The sequence below is a fragment of the Tyto alba genome, unplaced genomic scaffold (genome assembly GCF_018691265.1).
Source record: "Tyto alba isolate M040663 unplaced genomic scaffold, T.alba_DEE_v4.0 Super-Scaffold_32, whole genome shotgun sequence".
NCBI classification, from domain to species: Eukaryota; Metazoa; Chordata; class Aves; order Strigiformes; family Tytonidae; genus Tyto; species Tyto alba.
This window is the reverse complement of record NW_024881307.1, coordinates 7290174-7312080: the sequence shown is the minus strand read 5'-3', so window position 1 is coordinate 7312080 and position 21907 is coordinate 7290174. Positions and strand designations below refer to the sequence as shown.

At 41.2% G+C, this 21907-nt stretch overlaps 1 protein-coding gene across 10 annotated transcripts in view; it reads left to right on the top strand.

The window, feature by feature from the left end:
* Positions 1 to 21907, top strand: part of NCAM1 (neural cell adhesion molecule 1) — a 150390-nt gene that overhangs the window by 105518 nt on the left and 22965 nt on the right. For 5 of the 10 annotated variants that reach the window (XM_042800639.1, XM_042800637.1, XM_042800633.1 and 2 more), the window contains 5 exons: positions 78 to 228; positions 818 to 1002; positions 1365 to 1461; positions 2255 to 2425; positions 3676 to 3807. In XM_042800639.1, coding sequence (XP_042656573.1) covers positions 78 to 228; positions 818 to 1002; positions 1365 to 1461; positions 2255 to 2425; positions 3676 to 3807 — 736 coding nt within the window. Of the gene's footprint in view, positions 1 to 77; positions 229 to 817; positions 1003 to 1364; positions 1462 to 2254; positions 2426 to 3675; positions 3808 to 4059; positions 4063 to 5043; positions 5059 to 14869; positions 14873 to 21907 lie in introns of all 10 variants that reach the window. The other 5 variants (XM_042800638.1, XM_042800635.1, XM_042800641.1 and 2 more) reach the window with 2 other exon arrangements.

The window sequence follows — 21907 nt, the reverse complement described above, 5'->3', positions numbered from 1 at the left end:
TGCATTTGTTCTCATCCCTCTAGACTGCACCACAGGCTCAGAGATCAACCTCTAACTCTCTTTTCCTTTCCTGCCAGACCCTGGATGGGCGCATCATAGTACGTAGCCATGCCCGAGTGTCGTCCCTGACTCTCAAAGACATTCAGTACACAGATGCTGGAGAATATGTATGCACAGCCAGCAACACCATCGGGCAGGACTCCCAAGCCATGTACCTTGAAGTGCAGTGTAAGAAGTGGAGGATGGGGCGGGGAGGGTGTTCATGTGTTCAGAGGGGAGACTGTTTTGATTTCCTTTTCCTGTGATGAGACTGAGGCACCTACAGCTAGGGAAATGTGTGTTTGGGTAGAGGTCATGGGAAGCAACTCAGTCTGAAACAGTTTTGTTGGAGACATGTTGCTGTGTGCATACATGCAAAAGTTTGGGCTGGCTGTCTTCAGCTGGGATACTGTTTGCACCTTGGGAAGATTATGGGCCATGAATCTGCCACAGTCCCATTTGTTGGGTGCATCAGAGTTCTTGCCTAGGAGAACTTCCCGACATGCACTTCCCTAGATGCATAGTATGCTGTCTGCTCCTTTTCCCACACTGCATTAGGAGTAGCCTTTGGGACTGAGTAGGTTTCCTCCTTGCTGCGTCCTTCAGTAAAAGACACCGCCCACCCCCCCAGATGAAGATAGTTCCTGTTTCCTATTTTAGATTCCCTTCCCTACATTAAACTGGACCCCAGCCAAAGATTCCTTATAGTAAGGCTGACTGGGCTATTTGAGGAGATTTTGTGGCTGAAATTGCCTTCACAAATGTGTTTATCTTTCAGATGCCCCCAAGCTTCAGGGCCCTGTGGCTGTCTATACCTGGGAAGGGAATCAAGTGAACATCACCTGTGAGGTATTTGCTTACCCTAGTGCTGTCATCTCCTGGTTCCGGGATGGACAGCTGCTTCCCAGCTCAAACTACAGCAACATCAAGATCTACAACACTCCATCAGCAAGCTACCTGGAGGTGAGGGAGGCAAAGAGGGGAGAATACATATGCCTTCTCTGAGCAGGAAGGCTCAGTGTTATCAAATAATTTATGTTCCTGATGTTGAAGGAGTTAAGTCTTCTGTGAGGGCACCCTGTTGGTAGACAAGAAGTTGTGTGGTGTTTCTGGCACATAAATGCTAAGAAAATCAGGTAATAGCAGACACCACCCCCTCCCTGCCTTTAACCTTCTTCCCACTGCAGTTCTCCCCTCTGCAAACAGCCCTCAGAGTGTTAGCACATGTACTTTATTGTGGCTTCTCTCCCCAGTAAAATGCAGAGCGCATTGATGGAGTGAAAAGGGTTTTCTGATCCAAGCACAAGCCTTCATTCCTTCCACAGGTGACACCAGACTCTGAAAATGACTTTGGGAACTATAACTGCACTGCTGTGAATCGCATTGGCCAGGAGTCCTCAGAGTTCATTCTTGTGCAGGCAGGTGAGCATCCCAGGCAGGGAGATAAGGAAATGCATACACAGCCCTTGAGCTGAGGTGACGGAGTGACCATTCTTTTCTAGGTTGTGTTGGTGGGGTAGCAGGAGAGCCAGCTCCTACTTTCAAAGAGGCTGTTCATAGATTTTTGCATTGGGATGGTTTGTAGATAACAAGATCCTCGGTATACTCTCTGTTTCCTTGTTTCTGAAGCGTCTCGTTCTTTTCTGCACTTTTGGTACATATTGACAGAGCTGTAGTCTGGTTTCTGTCAACCATTGCATGTGTGCTTCTTAAAATCAGCAAAATATCCCTAGTAATACAGGTAACGTAAGATAAAAACCTCAGAGCACTGTGTGGCAAGCAAAGAGGTTCATGTCTGACTGCATGGCAGGCTGGAAGGACCTCTAGTGTCCTCTCAGGGCTGCCATAGAGGCAGATTTAGGAATGGTCAAGCTATGTATTGGAGTGCCCTATGGAAGAGACTGTAGGGACAGAATAGCATCCAGGATGCTCTTGCTACTCTGCTCTGGTTGTCCTCTTTTGAAGAAGGTACTGTGAGTCTCTAGCCTCTTAGAGGAGACAAGATGAAGGTCTCTGCACTGTCTAATTAGCATTCTTAAAAGCCCTCTTAACAGTCTTTCCCTCCTGAGGGGAGCCTCGGGCCTACCCTTCTCTTCTCCTTTGTGAAGCCATGACGGGTATGTTTGATATTCCTAGTTTTCTGTTTTCTTTGCCACTGGCGCTTGTTTCCCCTGCTGTCTTCTGTATCACTGGTTGTTTTCCCTTCCTCCCCCAGATACTCCGTCCTCTCCTTCCATTGACAGAGTGGAGCCCTACTCCAGCACTGCCCAGGTGGAGTTTGATGAGCCTGAAGCTACTGGCGGGGTGCCCATCCTCAAGTACAAAGCAGAATGGAGGGCACTGGGAGAGGGAGAATGGAATTCAAGGTTGTATGATGCAAAAGAAGGTAGGATGATAAACCAATATGTTACCTCCCTCACCTGCATCTCAGAAGACTTTCTTTACATTAGGGGAAAGCCGGAGTGGAGGGTTCCATAGCTCTGCAATTTCAGCTCCTAAATTAAGGCCCCAGACAAGTTCTTAAACATTTGCTTTGCAGTGACACAGTGAATTTTCTGTTGGAAATGAGGGCCCTGCTATGCTGGTAGCTCTACATACGTGACCAGGCACCAGCCTTCTCCACCTACAGAGTGTGTGTTACAGCACTATGTTCATCTCTGTATCCCTCCATAGTTTGGACCATCCTGTCTGAATAAGGTGAAGAACCCTGTGTCTGGTATCAAATGAGGTTTCACTGGCTGACTGGGGAATGACTGTGTGCTTTCTACAGAAGGCTTTTCAAGCCTTGTCTGTCAGCCCCTTTAGTTACCCTTCAGTTCCCCTTGGAACATAAATCCTTCTGTTCCAGAAGCAAGTCTTAACTCCAGTTACACCCTGTCTTGTTATAGCAATCTATAGGAATACACACTGCTTCAAATGTATCCTTAAGTCCAGTAAGCCAAAAGAATTTTGATTTGGAAGGACTATGAAGAGGAGAGTTCTATTTCAGAGCTGAATCTTTCACCACTAATCTGGCTGGAACTGAAATTCTTCTTTTAGGTCCCCACTGGAGTTATGCAATAGCTAGACTCGGGTTTACTTTTCTAATTTCTCCCTTTGTGTCTGTGAAGGAAAAATAAACCGTATTTCTTTCTTCATATCACAGTGGCCCCACAGCAGGTTCTTTCCATATCTTACATTGTGTCTGACCTCCTTATAGATTGTTAAAGGAGAGAGATGGGTTTCTCTCCTGCTAAGGGCTTTGCATTCAGTTGGATCATGCAGCCCAACAGATGACCAGTTCTAGGTGGTATGTCTACTACAGTCAGAGCCCCACATGGCAGCCATCTTGAAGAACATTATTCAGGTAGCTCCTTGGCACAGGCCAAGGGCTGATGCCCTCAGGTGTCTTCCACGAACTCTGCTATATCCCTTCTAGAGAGGCTGTGGCAATACACCTCTCCAATAAAGTGGTTGACACAGAGGCAGTACCTCTGACCTTTCTCTTTATTGGCACTGTATGTGTGAGGCTGGGCCTAGAAGAGGGCTCTGTTACATGGGGTGAACTTGACAAAATTGTATGATAAACAATAAATGCTATGTTTGTAGTTGAAGCCTGAGCCTTTCTTTGCTTTTTCTCCCTTATTTCTGCAACAGCAAATGTGGAGGGCATGATTACTATCACTGGCCTGAAACCTGAAACAACCTACTCTGTGAGACTGTCTGCGGTCAATGGCAAGGGTGTGGGTGAGATTAGCCTGCCATCCGACTTCAAGACACAGCCAGTTCGTAAGTAAAACAGACCTCCCTCTGCTTCTCTGGTTTTCTTTCCTCACATCTTTCCAGGGCATATCTGCCATGCATGGATGACACCACCTTCTCTTGCAGACCTTGCTACACCCTTTGTTTTTGTTGTGCTTTTTGACTGTAGTGAATTTCATTAACTAATTAAAAATCTTATTTGAATAGGAGGCAGAGGAACTTTTATTTGCATTAGTTTGTGCCCTGGGTTACTAGTATAAACTTTGTATTGCCAAAGAGAAGGTTCTATGCAATGGAGAGTATTAATAAGAGAAAGCAGTGAGTTGATAAGGGCAGTGGTCACAGAGAATGTAATGTCCGTGCCACAGGGCAGGTTTTTTTGCAAATCCAAAACTAAGAGGTTCAACATAGGACTAGCCATGAACTGTGGAAGGAGGGGAAGGGAAAAGGATTTCTCTTTTCTGTAAATCAGTGCTTTAAGATTCCCATGCAGCACATAAGGTGATTTCCACAGCCTCTTGTCTGCTTTACTTTGGTAATCTTCCACTCTAATGGCAGGATGCTCTGCTGTGGCCTAACACTTTCCCTCCTGTTTAAACCAGGATCAGAAGAGGCAAGAATTAAAAACCAGGGTGTTGCTCAAAACAGGAAGGAGAGAAAGGGAAAAAAAGGTGTAGAGTGGGGTAGGAGAGATGTGACAAAAGCAGGCAAGGGAAAGGTGGTCTCTTATCCTTGTATACAGCTTCATCCAAGTATTAGGATCTGTGTTCAACCACACACAACCCCTGAGGTTGTTCTTTCCCACTCCCCTTGCATTTAGATCTACAGCCACCTTCTTACCACCATCACACCCATACTTGTGTACCTATTTCATGGCTCTTCTGAAACCACTATGTAGGACGTCCTAAGTTCAGAGCTAGCAATATTCCTAGCCCATTTATGTGTGTGCTTTGAGCTGTGCATGGTCTTGATTTTGTCTGCTAACTTCTGCCTCACCAGAATTGCTGAGCAATATGGGACAGTACATGTGCCTTGTTGCTTGGAAATCCGAGGCCCTGTGCAGTAAGTGATTGATGGCCATTCTGTTGTGATAGCTCCTGTAAGCTACCCCACTCCCTAGGGTTGGATTTGAGACAGCTGGTGGTATTTTGATTTTCCAGCTCCATGGTCTCTATCTCCTCTTCTCACCTCTTCTACATTTTATTTTTTTGTCTATCTCTGTCTTTTCTTTTTGTCTGTGTTCCATCCATGGAAAAACTGCAGGCATCCTTCATTCACGTAAGTGCCTCTCTGCATTTCTTTCACTCTTTTTATGTTCCTAGAGTGTTCCTCTAACATGCATAACATTAGCTGTTAATCTAGTACAGTTTTCCGCTCAGGGTCTTTAGAAATGAAGCAACTGGTATTGTCCATTTCCTAACAAGACTGACACTAGCATAGTCATCCTACTATGGGTAATACTTCTCCTTTTAGAACATAATTAAGCATTAACATCTTTGTCTTTATTGTAAAGCATGCAATTCAAATATTTAAATTTGTGATTGTCTAATAATAGTTAGCTTGTTGACTACAGAATGGAGTAGTGGAAGGCTTTATGTTTATGAATAAATTAAAGTTTTCACATTTTAATGAAATGCAGATAATTCAGGGCGGAAAAAATAACAAAAAAAAAAGCCACGGGAGAGAGTTTCAGACACTTGAATATCTTCACAACTTTGAAAGCAAAAACTTCACAAAAAACCTCACATTTTTCACCTCATCTCCCTAATACTTTTTACTGTTAATAGTCTTTGGACAGACTTCCAGCACTTGTGTAGATTGTATACTCCAATAAATAAATAAACCTCATACTAAATAAAAAATGCATGTTTTCCCCTTCCCAAGGCAAAATGAGTTAGAGAGATTTGATGGGCATATTTAATTGTCAGTTGAGTTCAGTGAAACATTGTATGCTCCATAGCTTTGTGCCTTTCAAATCAGAGTTAATCAATGGCAGTTGAAAGAAACCTCTTAAACAGTGATCACTTAGATAATCAAAATATGTGTCCTTGTGGTGAACTGTCGGTATTTCCAAGATTGCATGGGCAAGCTTTATGAAGCTGCTGTCACATTCTTTGAGATTTCTGAAGCTGAAGTGAAAAACAGGAAAGATTTATTTTTTAACCCTAATTACAGGATTTGAATCATGCATGTGCTATTTTTCCTTAAATATTGTATTATACAAAGCTTGAACTTAGTGGGCCGCTAACAGAATGAATGGATTGGTAGTCAAGATGGATGGATGAATGGACAGATGGATAGACAGAATTGCAAATTGCAGTAGTTACAAAGAGTCAACTGGGAGACATGTTTCCAGAACATATGTGCAGTCCATTGCCTAAAGTTGTTTGGAGCCTGTTAATTTCAGTAGAAGTAATATATCTTATATGAAGTTAATCGTGGTTAGTATTGTGACTATCAGGCAAATGATTTGGTAGGCCCTTCTGAATTGGACATAGTCAACAATACAGAAGGGACATAAGGGCTTAGGTATTCAGTCTCTGTGCAGATCAGTACCACAGGAAAAAGGGAAAAGATCAAATTAAGAAGAGAGGAAAAAGAACGTTAAAAGCTTTGTTTCAGCCATATTGACAGGTCGGTCTGCCAAGCTTCCTGTTCATCACTTGGGGACGGGTACATGGCTTTGAAGAATGTTAAATCTCACTTGTAGTAGAGTTTTTTGCCTTTTTTTTAATATGGCAATTGTCCATCAATCAGTCTGTAGCCGCTAAATCTGCTCCCTTGTAGGGTAAGTTCCATTTCTTTTTTCCTTCTTTGTGGGCTATAACATTTTTTTAATTTACAATTTAAATTCTACTGGTGCTCTTTAAAGCACATTTATGCCTTGCAGATGTGATCTTTCTGAGCATTTGGTTCTCTAATTGTTTCTCTGCTCTCTGGGGTTCTGAAAGCCCATCTCAGATCATTAACTGAGTTGCAGCAATGGTGAAGAGATTGTTGGCATAACAGAAATGCCTTTTTTCTTCTGTGCTGGAATTCCAGTCACACAATATTACCTGTTAGTGGGCAAAGTCAAAATCAGGAAAAAGTTGGGTTCCCCTAGTCTGATATGATTTGAACATCACAGAAATATTTCAGAAATTTTACAGGAAAGAATATAAAAACTGTTTTGACACCAACCAAGACTGCATTTTCATACTAGCCAAAGCAACTAGTTTTCCTTCCCTATTACTTGAAGTTTGCACTTGAATGTAAAAGCTGACACCATTTTTTAACGCCTACTGGTATGTGTCTGTAGTTACTTTGACTTTTAAAATTTTTTTCTCAATAAGCAAAAGTAGTTTCTTCCTATCTTAGAGGCACGTGAAGGCCCAAGTAATTAGTGATTATGATGTACTATACTAGCACAGATGGGAATTGTGGTGTTGGGAGGATCTCTGTCTTAACTTGACCTGGGTTTATATTTTCACTCCAACAATTCACTGGTTTTCTGCATTTCCTTTTCCTTACAAATCCGAAGACAAACAAAGGCTGCACACAGACCTTGTTAGGGGTTTCTTTCTGAGCCTCAGTTGTTTCTTGTGGTTGTGCAGGTGGGACCCAAATGTGTGTTAAACCACAAGAGTATGTGTGTGTATGGTGCATTTGGTTTTGATAACAAAACACCTTTATGTGTAAAAAAAAAAAAAAATAACAAAACAAACAAAGAAAAAAAAAAAAAAACCAACAAAACGAAACAACACTAAAATAATCATCAAATTCCAGCAGGTCCTAAACTGGTGATAGGATAGTTAGCAATAGCCTTCACCAAAACAGTTGTCATGTAGGCTGTGTTTTGCTGCCGTACACCCGGTGCTGGCCAGCATCTCTGCTGGCCTTAAATGGCATTGGTTTGAAATCCTGGGAACGCTGGTGAACATGGTATGTGTTCAATGATTGTGTGTATGAGAAAGCTGATGTAAAGCAAGAACTCACAGAGGATCCAAAATGCAGAACTGGCAAAGTGCATTTACTTTGCTCAAGCTCTGTGTTCATAGAGGCTTGATCTGACAAAATCTTGCCAGTTTGTTTTTTAATTTTTCATCTTTTGGCAATATCAACTCCCCTCCTCACCTTCCTTTCTCTTTCTTTAGCAAGTACTGCTGTACCTACCTCCCGCTTAGCAGAGAGTGAGTATGGTAGAAGAGGCTGTTGTCTCTGTTCCTCTTTGCTTTGCATGCATCTTCTCACAGTGTGATGCGGTCTGCCTAACATCCTTGGGAGTTTTGCCTCTTTTCTGTATATGGAATTTTTTTTTTTCCTCCTGAGTGAAACTGAATCTTCAGGTAGAGGAACTACAGATAAGCATAAGTTTGATTTACAGAGAAAAGCCACAGACATGAGCTATGCTGGACTCATGGAAGGAGAGAAATCAAGGGGAAGATATAAAGTGAAACCCTGCCCATGTCACTGGCCTTTGCCATTAAGATTTCTGATCAGTTTGTGTTCCATTATTGGGGACCTCTTATGGTATATGCTTAGCTTTTTTGGTATGAAACTAAATTTTCTGAAATCAACTTAGCACAGCAAATAAAGAGTTTAGTTTCTCAGCTAAATAGAGTGAAAGATACTCAAGTGATCGATGGGGAATGGCCCATGCTTCCCTAAGCTTGTTACGAAGATAACCTTCTAGAGCTGTGAAAGAAAACTCATTTCTTGATATCATGCTTCATCTTTTTTTTTAAATCCACATGATCAGATTTAGGCTGCAAACCACACTATCCCGTTCTTGCCTCACACTAGCAGCATTGATATCACCATGGGAGGAAAAGGAATTCATAGAATCACAGAACATCTGAAGTTGGAAGGGAACCATAAGGATCATTGAGTCCAACTCCCTGCTCCTTGCAGGACGACCTAAAACTAAACCATATGACTAAGAGTGTTGTCCAGATGCCCCTTGAACTCTGACAGGCTTGGTGCCTATTCCAGTGACTGACCACCCTCTCAGTAAAGAACCTTTCCCTAATGTCCAATCTGAACTTCCCCTGATGCAAATTCGTTTCATTTCCTTGTGTCCTATCACTGGTCACCAGAGAGAGATCATCAGCACCTCCCCTTCCGCTGCCCGCCTTGAAGAAGCTGTAGACTGCAATGAGGGCACCCCTCAGCCTTCTCTTCTCCAAGCCAAGTAACCTCAGCCGCCCTCTGTAAGTCTTGCACCATCTTGGTCAGCCTCACCTGGACACACTCTTAATAGTTTGATGTCCTTCTTATATTGAGGTGCCCAAAACTACACACAGTACTCGAGGTCAGGATGCACCAGTGCAGTGTAGAGCAGGACAATCACCCCCCTCAGCTGGCCAGCTGTATGCTGTGCTTGAGGCACCCCAGGACACGGTTCAACCTTTTGGCTGCCAGGGCACACTGTTGACTCATATTCAACTTGCCATCAACCCAAACCACCAGATCTCTTTCCCTGCAGCTTCTCTCCAGCCTCTCAAGACATGTGATTTACCCCTGTCTGTAGCTGTAATTCTCTGTCTGGTCTTGAAGACATGACAGTGACAATTCTTTTGATTTTAAAGATGTTACAAAGAATAGTAGAGAAACCCTTCGCAGCCTCTGTCTCTCACACTGCAATCTTTCCATGACTTTTGGAAGTAGAGATGTTCTTCTTTGTCCTTCTGTCCTGGTAATCCTTATATTTTGTGCCTGTACAGTCTGTCTTTGCTCTTGGGAGTGGTGTGCTTAGCAGGATTGCCCAGGGGCTACCAGTCTGTCAGTTTCTCTCAAAACTGCCATATTTCTCAAGGGTGCTCACACCTTGTTGAGCTGCTAGATCTTTTTTCCTCCTCTGTGCCTGTACCCTGATCCTAGTGCCTGGAGGTGAGAAAGGACAATGTATCAAGAGGGTAAGTTCTCATTAGTCCTTGCTCCGGTGTCTTCTATAGCTGGGGAAAAGCTGGCAACAGGGTGCTGCCCTAGACGGCCTCCCAGAAATTCCAGTACTTCATGGGCTAGCAGCATGTGAACCTGGGTTGCTGTTTGGGCTAAAAGTAGGTAAAAATGCTGTAGCTATCTCTGAAATTGGATTCAGAGCTTCAAAACTTCAGGACGAAAAAGCATCAGTAGGGCCCCTTGGAGCTGTAGCTTGCTGCAGGAACATGTGGTGCAGGCTGGCTTCTGTCACCTCGAGGGGCCTGTGTCTGGCAGCGCAGCTCTGCCTGTGGATAGAGGTTGGAAAACAGCAGCAGAGCGCAGTTTTTGCAGCCTCTTCAGGTAACACACATCTGCCATAAGGAATCAGTATCATCCTCACTCTCTTCTCATTAGACTTCCTCTCTTTCCTTTCTATCACCCCTGCCTCTTAAACCTCACATGGTATGCATCACCTTTACATGTCCTATCTAGCCTTCACGTTTCCATAGCAACTCAGCCTCTTGCTGAATCTGAAAGCTCAGAACCATCACATGAGTAGATACGAAATGCTCCCCTTAGGTCCAGAGTGCTGCTGTAGCCCTTCTGTTGAGGGAATTAAAGCTCTGTACCACATTATTTTGATGTTTGCTAACCAACAATCTGGCATTAATGCGTTGTGTGAGCATGTAGCTGTTAAGAATCCAGCATGGTACCACTCTTCCTCCTCTTCCTCTCATCCTACCAAGAATGCTCTTCGTAATGGAAACACAAGAGTTAGAAGAAACAGGGAGGAGGAGAAAGACAGGAGGAAAAAAAAAAAAAAAAACCCACATATTTATATTATCATTTCCAAAAGGAATGTTTTCCTTTCACATTTTCCATTAGTGATTTCAGCATTAAAGCTGCCTTCACAAGAGAGACATAGACTAAATAGTAGTGCTCTTGCTACCCTGCCTTGTTCTATATTCTGTGAATTTAGGGAGACACAGTTGATATTAAAACTATGGATGTTGGATGTTGAAAGAAGATGCAAATGAAGAAGTAGGATATCTTACAGGAGAGAGGACTGGGGAGAGGGAGCACTATCCCATCTTACCACTGATGCCCTACCTGCATTAAAAGAGGTCTAAAACTTCACAAAAAGTCTATATCTGCAATGAGAATTGGATTCAGAGTCCCTCAGTTCTTGTTAAGTACCTTGTCAATATGAAAGCCAAGCAAATATTTGCAACACAGTTCTGGAAGATGAAGAAAAACACTTAAGGAAGACATAGGTTTGCATGGTGCATGTGTGTTCTGAACAACTAATAATTTCTACAAAGTCAAATGCTTTTCTTTTGATTTACAGTATTAAATTGTATTTTGTTTCTGCGAATACCATCTTTAAGATAAAGACCTGTGTGTTTACCTGTAGTAGGTTAAAAATGGTTCATCACTTTTAAATGAAAAGATACTAAAAGCATGAAGTATGAGGTTATTTTGGGTTTTGGGATGGACAGAGAGGATAGTATGGCTAGTCTAGAACTGCCAAAGGAATTTTTTAAAAAAATTATTACTGTATTTATGACTGCCACATTTCATGGTCCTACACATTGCATGAAATATCCTTTTATCTGTCAGTGACCACAACAAACGCTTTCATTCTTGGAAGTATTTTTCATGTATACAACATGCCTGATGCATCTGAAGTTGTAGTGGTTCTGTATTGCTGAAGAGAACTTTTAATTAGACTCAGACTTGGAGAGTGGGGTGGAGAAGGGTGAAGGGCAGGGGAAAGGTGTCAACCAGCAGGTCTACTAGTAATCTTTTATTTTATTTCTTAGGAGGCAGATAGTCCATTACGGCTGTTCATATGTGGGGCTAGGAGATAGCTTCACTTTAAGGGAAAGGATAGCTTTCATTTGAGGGAAAACTCTGTGTTAATATTTTGCAGAACATTCTCTGTTCCTTAAAAAGAATGAGTCTTTTTTACCCAGAAAAGATACTAAGAGCTAGTTCATGATAAACATTTTCCACAGGTTTGGTTTTTTTTGGGGGAGGGGAGGAGGGGAGCAGGGAGGTGGGGGAATGGATGTTTGCTTTTTTAAGGGTAAAATTTTCCATTTTCACCTGAACAGAGACAGATCTGATCTCTCACTGCCTCATTGTCATTTGTGTACAGTCAGTTTATGCAAAGAGTAAACAAATTTGGTTTGTATGCTAAGTTGTTCTGCAACATATTCATATGCTATGTTCAACAGCATAAAAAGGCATTGGCACAAGGCAGGTGCTCTTAGAACTTTGCATTGTTTAATTATTGATGCTGCCACTGAATGATTGTGTGTCTTAGCCTAACGTAACTTGAGTGGTTAAATTAATGAAACCAAAAGCAATTAGAAATTGAGAGCTGCTGTGTATCATCATGAAGTCAAGAAAATGAACTGTGGATCTAATTGAAACCTAATGAAGCTGCAGAGGGTTTCATCACTGGCTTTAGTAAGTTTTGACTTTATGTGGTCAGTAACATGCCTATAGTCATGTAAGAGGTTTAGGAACATATATCTCCTTTGACTTAATCCTCTTAGGTTGCTTGGATAAATAATTCTTTATCAGTGGCAGTAATGAAGTTTTTCTTGCAGCTTTCTCCACTGTGGAATGTTTTTTGTCTCGCATTGCTTGAGGTCACTTGAAAAAGTTATTTTTTTCAGTTGAGGTACTAATGTGGGTCTTTCTTCTATCTAGTCTCCTGGTTTTTCATTAGGAACTTCTGTCATATTTACTAGATAGTGGCCAAGAGATTAAAAAGTTGCAGATGACAGAGGTGGAAGACACTGAGCAAGACAGGTGCAGGTGGAAAGCCAAGTGTATTTTTTCTGTAAAACTTGTGTTATCTTGCACAGTGCATCCAATCAATTCAAAATAGGTTGCAGTCTTGGGAAAAAGGTCACATGGGTATCCCAAGAAGCTGGTGTCTCATTTTTTGCTTTTTCATTTCTTTCCCCAAGAAATGCGCCTGGCCACCAAGTATTTATTATAACAAGATAGACATGTGTGTGTTTGGGAAGCCTGTTTAGATAAAAAGTGAAAGTTTGATAGCAGGTGTTCATTAATTAATTTGTCTTTCACACTCCTTTTCTTTTGCCTTTCCCTTTCACTCATTCCAGATTTACCATGAAGTACACACATATATTCTCTGCCACTGCCTGTGTCCAACCAGAATCCAAGAGCTACTATTGCAGTACCTCAAGGCAAACGGTGCTGAGGTCCCTGTCTCCAAATGCATTTAATGTTCAGAGAAACTCTTAAGATCCCGTTAGCTATGGAGTTTGGGAGAAGCATTTTCACAGAACGGACAAAACTGCATCTCTCCTTTTCATGCTTTTAAAAAATATGATCTGCAAGTAAGCTGGTCAAGGGTCCATATCTCTTAACAAGCCTTGATCATAACAGGATCTATAAAAGACACTTTTATCAGTTTTCTTGATCCAGTAGTCCCGAGAGAGACAGAGCAGACTATGAAAGCCCTTGTGTTTTCAGATTCACAAAAGTACTGGTTGTGAATAGAAGCCCATGTGTACCAGGGCATCACTCCTCCTGCAAGCTCCAAGACAATCAGTGTTCTGACTACCTGATTTCTACTCATGACAATAGGATGAATGTCAAGGTTTTAAGCTAAAGACAGTATTTCCAAATGTCATCTGCACCTTAAAAGCCTTAACCAAAGTAGCTTTTGGTTATATTTATACTGTTAAGTTTGCCCTTGTTCTTTAAAGCTTCCTCTCAGGAGGAAGTGATCTAAAAGTCAGCCTCTTGCCTGTTTTTAAATCTCATATTAAATTTACTGGGGATTTGGAAACATGTTTCCTCATGAGCAAGAAGATACTGAATGCCTTTCCAGGCAATCTCACAGTAACTCTTAAACTTTTCTCCCTCATGATACACCTGCCTAGAGTTCCATGAATCTGTGTTTATAACTAGAGACAATGGATTGAAAGCTTAACTGTAACAAATCAATTTTGCATTTTGTACCATCAGTTCTTTCCCCAGTAATGACATGCCCTTAATTTTATCAGATACAAGCACCCAGAAGATTAAAGGTTTAGTTCTCCTTAGATGAAATTAACAGGAAAGTTCCAGAGCACTGTGAATTAGCCTCATTAAGATGAGATAGGGGAATGATCATGAAAAATGCAAGTTATAAAGTAAATAGTAATTTAGGAAGGGAAACAGAGCATGGAATTAGTTATGTCCTCCAGTCCGACAACTGATGGGGTTTTTTTGTTTTTTTTCGGTTCCGTTCCCCTGTCATACAATCTGTGTGCTTCTTTGTCTCTTTCAGCAGTACCTGCCTTCCTCGTGCCATCTTTGTAATTAATTTCCAGTGCAGAGCACTTCATTCCTCTCATTGTTGACAGAAGAGCCTTTTGCATGCATTAAATCACCAGTGTAATTCATTGTATGTGACTCATGCCATTCCTTGAATCTTCAGGCTGAATATGATGGTTGGTTGGAGCTTGTGCACTCTGAGTGATAACTGTCTGTCTGACCAAATTCGGATTGCAGCTCTTTGATCAAAAACTGTGTTCTTGGAAATGTATAGACATAGTAGGTTTTTCTCTTTTTCAGTTGTTATTGTTGTTGCTATTTAGGAATACATTTGTTTCTGCAAAGGGGAGAATACATTAATATGGAATGCCAAGGTTTGTCTTCACTGAACTCTGTGGGCCATGATTTTGACCTTTCACCTCTGCTGCCTGGACTGTTTCTGAATAACGACGTATTCCCTTTTTCTTTCCAACAGTCTTGTGGATTCCTTCAGCTGTCCAAGTTCTGGTGCACACTCTACAATAATTTTAGTTTCTTCTTTGACTTGGTATTAATAAGCAGTGATGCTGCTGTACCTAACACTCACAAGGTCATAACTCGGTGCTTTCTGTGATTTAATATTCTTATATTTCCAGGCGATTTTACTGTCTCCCTAGTGTTTCTGATATATACTGGCTAATTTAATTTTGTTTCTATTTTATTTAGTCTGTAATTCTGTTGTTGATTTTTCCCTTGCCCATTGTTTACATCAGTTTTTTAATTTTTTTGTATTTTCCATGTGACCTCCTCCACTTTCCTTTCAACCAATCATGTGCGTGCGTATCATGTGACTTTGTCATGTGGCTTGCATGGTGCTGATGATGTCGTCCACGCTGGTGAACAGAAGGTAAAATACTTTGTTCTGATTGGTTGCCTAGATTTGGGGTGAGGATTCCCCTCTGGTCAGTGACCAGGGATCTCCAAATTCCATCACTCCAAAATTCCTCTACAAGCCTTTTGGAAAAGTCGCTCACCACTGTCTGCATGTGAACAACTCAGCTTCAGTTTTCCACACTGATCTTGAAAAAACTTGGAGGAGGGAAAAATAGTAATTTAAAAAAAAAAAAAAAAAAAATCACGTGGCTCAGTCATTTGCTTCTTTCACTATCAGAATCCAACAGTCAGTGTCCTAGTAAAGTTCTAAAACTCTCTCTGGCATTAACACAAATGGCAAAAATGCTTTTGCCTTTCAGGGTGCCAGTGTGCCAACTGCAGACTCTAGTTGATGGGAGATTATGAGTAAGATCCTCAGATAACGTGAACACTGTATTTCCTGTTGCTTTAGCAACATTTTCACCCTATGCAGGATACATTTATACAGATATATACACACACACAAATATTTACACTCTGACTATTTAGTAGCCTATCAAAAGGATCTGAAATTTTCTATCTCTGAAATTTAGTTATTGGTAAGCATGTCACATTGTGATTTAAGAAAGAAGTTTTTCATTATCATGAGTAAAAGTGAAACACAGCTAGGGTGGGAACTCTGTTTCTATAAAGTAGTGTATGTAGTCACACACAGTACATGATAGGAGCTAGACGTCACACAAGTTGCTTCAGAAGTGCTATTGCACCTTTCTTGCCAGAGCAGCTCATTCCTCCCACACGGTATCTCAGCCTGGCAAGGGATTTAATCTGAACTCATTTGCCAGCAACAGTTAGAGTAGCTGGTGATCTTAATGAAATCAAGAAGCAAATGATTGACCCTTGCAATTTATGGAGAGGAAATCAGTCTCCAAGTAAAGTGCGTGGTAGTGAAAACAAGTTCTGCAACATTGTGATTTTTACAACTTCACTTAATACTCTGTGCATAATCTAAAGGGGGGCAGGGAGGGAAAGTCGTGCTTTTTTGCTTCCCCAAATAAACAATTTTGAAAGCCAGGAAGCAATTGGCTTTTTGTCAACCTATTAATTCTGGAATCACCTTATTGTCTTGGACTATCACCAGAAGAGGATTTAGGCTGGGGTTTGCCAGGAAAACAAAACTAACACCAGTAACCTTCCCACATGACTGCATGCATGGGAAGCAGCCCCTCTTCCCCTAGTCTCTTCCCTCTCTGGTCAAAATCCAGGAGGATTGAAGACTCGGTTGTCTCGTTTTTGCATGTTCTTCTGGTTTTGTTCCTTATTTTTGATTGTTGATGTTTGCTTCTCTCGTGTGCATCCTGAAGACTTCCTACCTATTTTTTCTCACCTGTGTATATTTACCACTCGTGGAAACTTTCCATAGGTATGGCTGATGTTTGTTTCAGATTGTGACACTGTAGGTCACAATCTACTCCTATTTACATGATGGTCAAAGATTGCAGAAATCAGCTGCTTCCTTGTTCACGTGTTGCAGAAATTACCATAGATTGCAGTTGTATTCTCTAAGCACAGCAAGGATGCAGGATCTCTCTTCGGTGCCAGCTGGGCAAGAATTTAAGCTCGTTAAGTGCTGCTGTTGTCTAGTAACCAATCTGAACTGCTTTTCGAAGGTGGGCAGAAGGAACACATGTGATGGGAGTGGAGAAGAGATGTGATAAAAGATCTCTGTCATCTGTGTTGTTATCACTTCTGGGGTCCAGCACACACTCCATGTTCTGGGACTAGAGAAAAGTTCGTGCTGCTTTTTCATATTCTCTTCTCTCCTCTTCAGGTTTTCACTACAGCTGCATCCAGTCCTGGTGCTTGTGGTGCTGAAAACCAGATAATTAAAAACAGTTAGCTCCTTCGAAATCCAGCTACATCAGACTAGTATGAGATCAAGGAAGCACTCTGAACATAAATTAAACATCACTGAAAGGATACCAGGAAACATTTACTGCTTCTCTGCAGCAGGAGATTATTGGTGCTGATGGTTTAGCCAGAGCGCATAAAAATAATTTGAAAATGCAACAGCTCAGAGCACTGCCCTCATCTATCCTCACATCATGTATAGGAGGTAACCGGTAGTGATTCAGGCTTCAGGAGCCTGCAGAACAGTTCCTTATTTCAAGTACAGTTGGTCAGATTCACTGAGTTACATCTCAAGCCCAGAAAATGCATTTCTGAGCTTAACACTGGATTACCAGTGATGTGTACCCTGACAGGGCAGTGACATCATAAATAATGCTTCGCTTTATGCATGTACTGTCCTGTATTCTTATCAGAGCAAAGCATTGGCTTCTTCCTTTCTGAAAGCTGCAGACTTGGTTGCTGGACAAGAGAGACTGTGCAGTAACAGATGACTCCTTGGACCTGCACTGTAATCCAGTACAGTGCAGCAATTGGGTAGCCCTCATTAAAAACAGCAAAATGATTGTGCTGCTTCCTAGAAAGATAGGAGCTGAAAGGCTCAAGCCACTAGGTCCCAGTGTCTTGTGTCTCATACTGGCCAGTGAGATATTTCTGGCCTAAAATCTGATATTAGGCTAACCAATGCAGCAAGAGTCTATCCTGATGTCATTATTGTTTCTTGAGAAGCCAGCCATAAGGAATATGAGGAGGAATCTGGACAGATGAGTGGTGAAGAGCTTGAGTCTGGGTGGGTTTTTTTCATGCACATCTTTGTGGTTGTAAAGATAAATAAGAGTTAATGGGGAAAAAAAGTAAGTCCCCAGAGCCACAGAAGATGTGAGAGCAGATATAGATCTACTTTCCTTAAAAGGCACTAAAGAGATTGAAGGCTATCTAATTCACAGCTCGTCATTTCTGGGCAATGGCACCTTTGGAAGAGCCTTCACAGAGTGGATGAGTTGCCTTTCAAAATACAGGACTTCATAAGCTCTCTTGAACTCAGCTCCAGAGAAGGTTTGCTCAAAAACAGTATAAATGGCAAGAAGCAGGCAGTGTGCCATGCTAGTTTATTAGCTTTTCTCAGAGGTAAAGCACCTATTTGGTTTACTTTTTTCCTATGCTGAAAAGTGTTCTATGACCAACGTTTAAATCAGTGGAAGTGGTCAAGTTCTAACAAAGTATGTCAGGCAGCTAAAACCTGTAATCTTTACATCTCTGAGCAAAATCCATCCCATTTCTCAAGGAGAGTAAAGCACAGGGGTAAAAATTTAAGTTACTTGTCTTCTGTCTTCCAGGAGGGCTCCACTTGCGTTATTTGGGATTCTTGCTCCTGGAGTGAATAAGTTGCCATCTTGCTCAGACCTAATCACTCAGCGTTGTTGCACCACAGAGTGAAAGAAAAAGATCCTGCATACCTCCTTCTGCAGCAGACTGAATTCTAAGCAGACAGGTGTTTGTAAAATGATTATACAGAGGAAGTCTGGCATGCTTGGAGCTGCCTGCTTTCAATAAGCTAAATAGCAGCATCACAACAGGGATTATTTAAGGATCCCACATTTTATGGGTGGAATAGGCAGATTTCTGCAATATGTCCAGTTAACTCAGTGTAAATGGGAAATCCCCAGGCATGTAGCACACCTCTGTAATGCACTTTTGCTTTTCAGCCCCCATCCTGTAGGGAGGATGCATGTTCTGTGAGCATGAGTTTCTTCTCTAACCTTCTGACGACAACCTTTTCTCTTCAGCTACTGACATTTTGACGACTTATAGGGATGCTGATTCTGCTGGACTAAACTTTTCCCCCTAAATTTCTTCCTTCTTTGTTTGAAACTACACACTAACCCATTTTTAATTTTACAGCCCTGTATCTGGATTACATCTGCCTGCCTGAGAAAAATTAAATACCATGTTTTTATGGAGAGAAAACTAAAGTATTCTTCACCAGGTCTTACACTGCTATGCCTGTTGGGTTTCAGCCATTAGGAGTGGTCTATATTCTCCTACCTGAAAATAATGTTTCTCAGAGCAGAAATGCATTTAAATTATTGGGTAAGGAAGGAATCAGCAGCTAGAAACTAGACAATTCAAAGTGAGGAAAAGTTTCAGCACAGAGGGTAATTAATCAGTGGAATGGCTGTGTATAAGCTACAGCAGTATCTCTGGCATTTAAAATCTATCAAGAATCTTTCCAGAGGATGTTCCTTCACATTTTAGTCTTGGTGCTCAATCATGGGAAAAATGTCTAGCCTGGGTTAGACAAGAGGTCAAATTCTATAAGTACAGTTTTCCCTTATCACTTAAAGATCTCTTTACTAATTTTCTCTCTCTGAGGTGAGGATGGGAAAGAGTATGAAGGAGATGGTGATCTTGTACTGTCTAGTTATCAGTGAAGCCGTTCATCAACTGTACCACAAATACAGCAACAGTTAAGCATTGCTGCTCGTAAATGTTTCAGCAGCATCAATTGGCTCAGTGTCCAGCAAAATAAGTAGCCGTGAATGCCTTGCCCCTAGTTGTTGCTGGGAGCTAGTTTCTTGTGTGAGAAAATAATAGAATAAGACATTTGCTTCTGGCTTCATTTAATTATTGGTTAATAGTCATGACACAATTGCAGTAATAGCTTCTTCATCTCAAATCAACTCAGTAGTCAAAACCAGTAACCTTTGCAGTGATATTTTTCCTTTAGGATTGAGGAAAGAAAAAAATATAATTGTTTGGTTAATCTCATATTTTCAATATGCTTAGGTGAGGTACTTCTGCTCATCTAGAACTCGCTTTCTCCTGTTCAATTTTCAATCAGCAATGCATTGGATGCATTATGAACGCTTTCAGCATTCATAATTCCAGGAGAAACATGAGCTGGGAAGGCATTTTCAAATATGCAGCCTCAGTTAGTTATCAGTAAAGATAAAAATCCAGCCTTCTGTCTATACAGTAGATAGCAAATGTGGTCATCAGTTAAACAGGAAATTCTCTTGTCCTTTCTTGAGACATGAATGGCCCTATACTATGTGAACCAGGAAAACTCCGGAGGTGTGCATAGCACCTCTTGTAATGTAACCTGTGTGCTATCTGCTTCAAACCACACTAGAGGTCCATACAAGCGCAGCTGCATGGTCACCTTGAGAGCATTACCTTTGCATTTTCAATATACTGTCACCAAGAAACCTGTCGCAGGGTGGAATACACCTCTTGAGTGTCTCCCTCGTATCAAGGGAGTCTTATAATGGGGATATAGGCAGAGGCAAGGATCTGGAGAAGAAAAACATAACACGGAAAAAAGGAGCATTCCCTATTTATGTCTTTAAGAGAGGTTACTATGTTGTGAAACACAAATGTATGTATCTCACATCAAAGGCTTCTGTATGTCCATGGACTGTAATTACCTTCTTGGAACAGCTGGTATGTTAAAGCATGTGTTAGCCCACAAGAAAATCATATTAATCTTAAATTACTCTTTCAGTCTAGATCTTGCAGTTTCCTCACTGATGTTTCACCAAAAAAAAAAAAAAAAAAATGTGCTTGAATTCTTTCTGTGGAGGAAAAGGGAGAGGGGGAAGAGCTTCAAATTACTTCTGAAGATCAACTTTGAAAGATACTGGAGGATTGACCTTCTCTGGCCAGTCAGAAATGCATGTGCTCTCCATTAGTAGCTGAATGCAAATACAGACAGAACAGATTTAGAACTGAGAATGGGGTTTGGGTTGAAAGAAGTTCCTGTAAATACTCATGATTTATGTTAACTTTCAAAGTTGATCTTCATACAACTACTACCTGCATATTTCCTTTCACTTTTAGTATAATGCAACAGAACTAAATCTTTTTAAAAGTTTTATTCTAGGCAATAGGCTGAGCTTTTAAAAAGTCACAAATGTTACTGCAGTGTCCTGGTTTTGTTCTCATTTGGTTACATTAGACTCTTAACTCACAAATGTCACTGTTTCAGAGTTTAGGTATTGTTCTTTTTGGGATACATTCCAAATTGGATCATCTTTTAATTGTGTTTCACCTTACTTTCGTGTATCCATGAGCATGTGTTCAAGAAACCCCATTGTCCAAACCACAAGTGGCAGTGCAAGTAAAGACAGAGGTGATTTAACAGAACTGTAGGTCACTTCGAGCTAGAATGGTGAAGTGTGTGCTCAGTGTCAGCAAACCTGTGTACACGCTTGGGGCTGCAAAAGTTTGGGAAGTGTGTTTTGACTCCAGGTGCACAGCAAAACACGGGATGTGCATTGTCTGTTGTATTCTCTGTATATAAATTTCCTGTAGTCAGCTCTAAATGCGCTATTCACCACTCAGATGATTAAATAGAAATACTTCCAAAATCCATAAAACATGCGTAACTGTGCTTAAACAGGGGTGTAGGAATTTTTTGCTTTTTAACACTCAACCACTTTAATTGTTATATAAAATACCTGTAAGAATTAAGACCCTGTAATGAGTCCAGCCAGCAAAGTATAATTAATCTCAGGAGTTTGCTGTAATTGCTAACTGAGCTGATTTGTAAGTTTAACTTACAAATAATTGCAGTGTTGGTTTTGCTTAAATTACCCATAAAGAAACTGGGCAGAATAACTTCCAGAGAATAGCAGCTGAAATGGTCAGAAGTTCTGAAGAAGCTTTTAAGTCCAGAATACATGGCTTAAACACTTAGACTACATCATATAGCTGATTCTAAGGAAGTCTCGAAGTACTGTAAGATGACCTAGCGAGCTTCATCAAACTTTATGATAAATTCGGTCATGTCTTACTGACTGACTAGTATTTAAACCTTGGGACATTGCAGGGCTGTAGAAATAATAGCTCTAACTCCAATCTCAGATGAGCATTGGCATAGAGGAGCCTAAGCCTTTCTTGCCTTTGTGTAAAACTGAGCAAAGCAAGCATCTAGACACTGACCGAAAGTTAGCAGGATCTTGTGGTCTATGTCACTTCTGAAAAGAGAGACCGGTGCTCTTCTATCGTTTAACTTCTTTTGCTAATTTGATACTTATGTTGTTGGGACAGAAGGTTGCTTAGTTGATGGGTTTCTTTTTCCACAAAACCAAATAAATAGGTAAAAATGCCTCGTGCATAGTAAATTCACAGGCTGTCAGAGCACTTCAGAAACAATGGA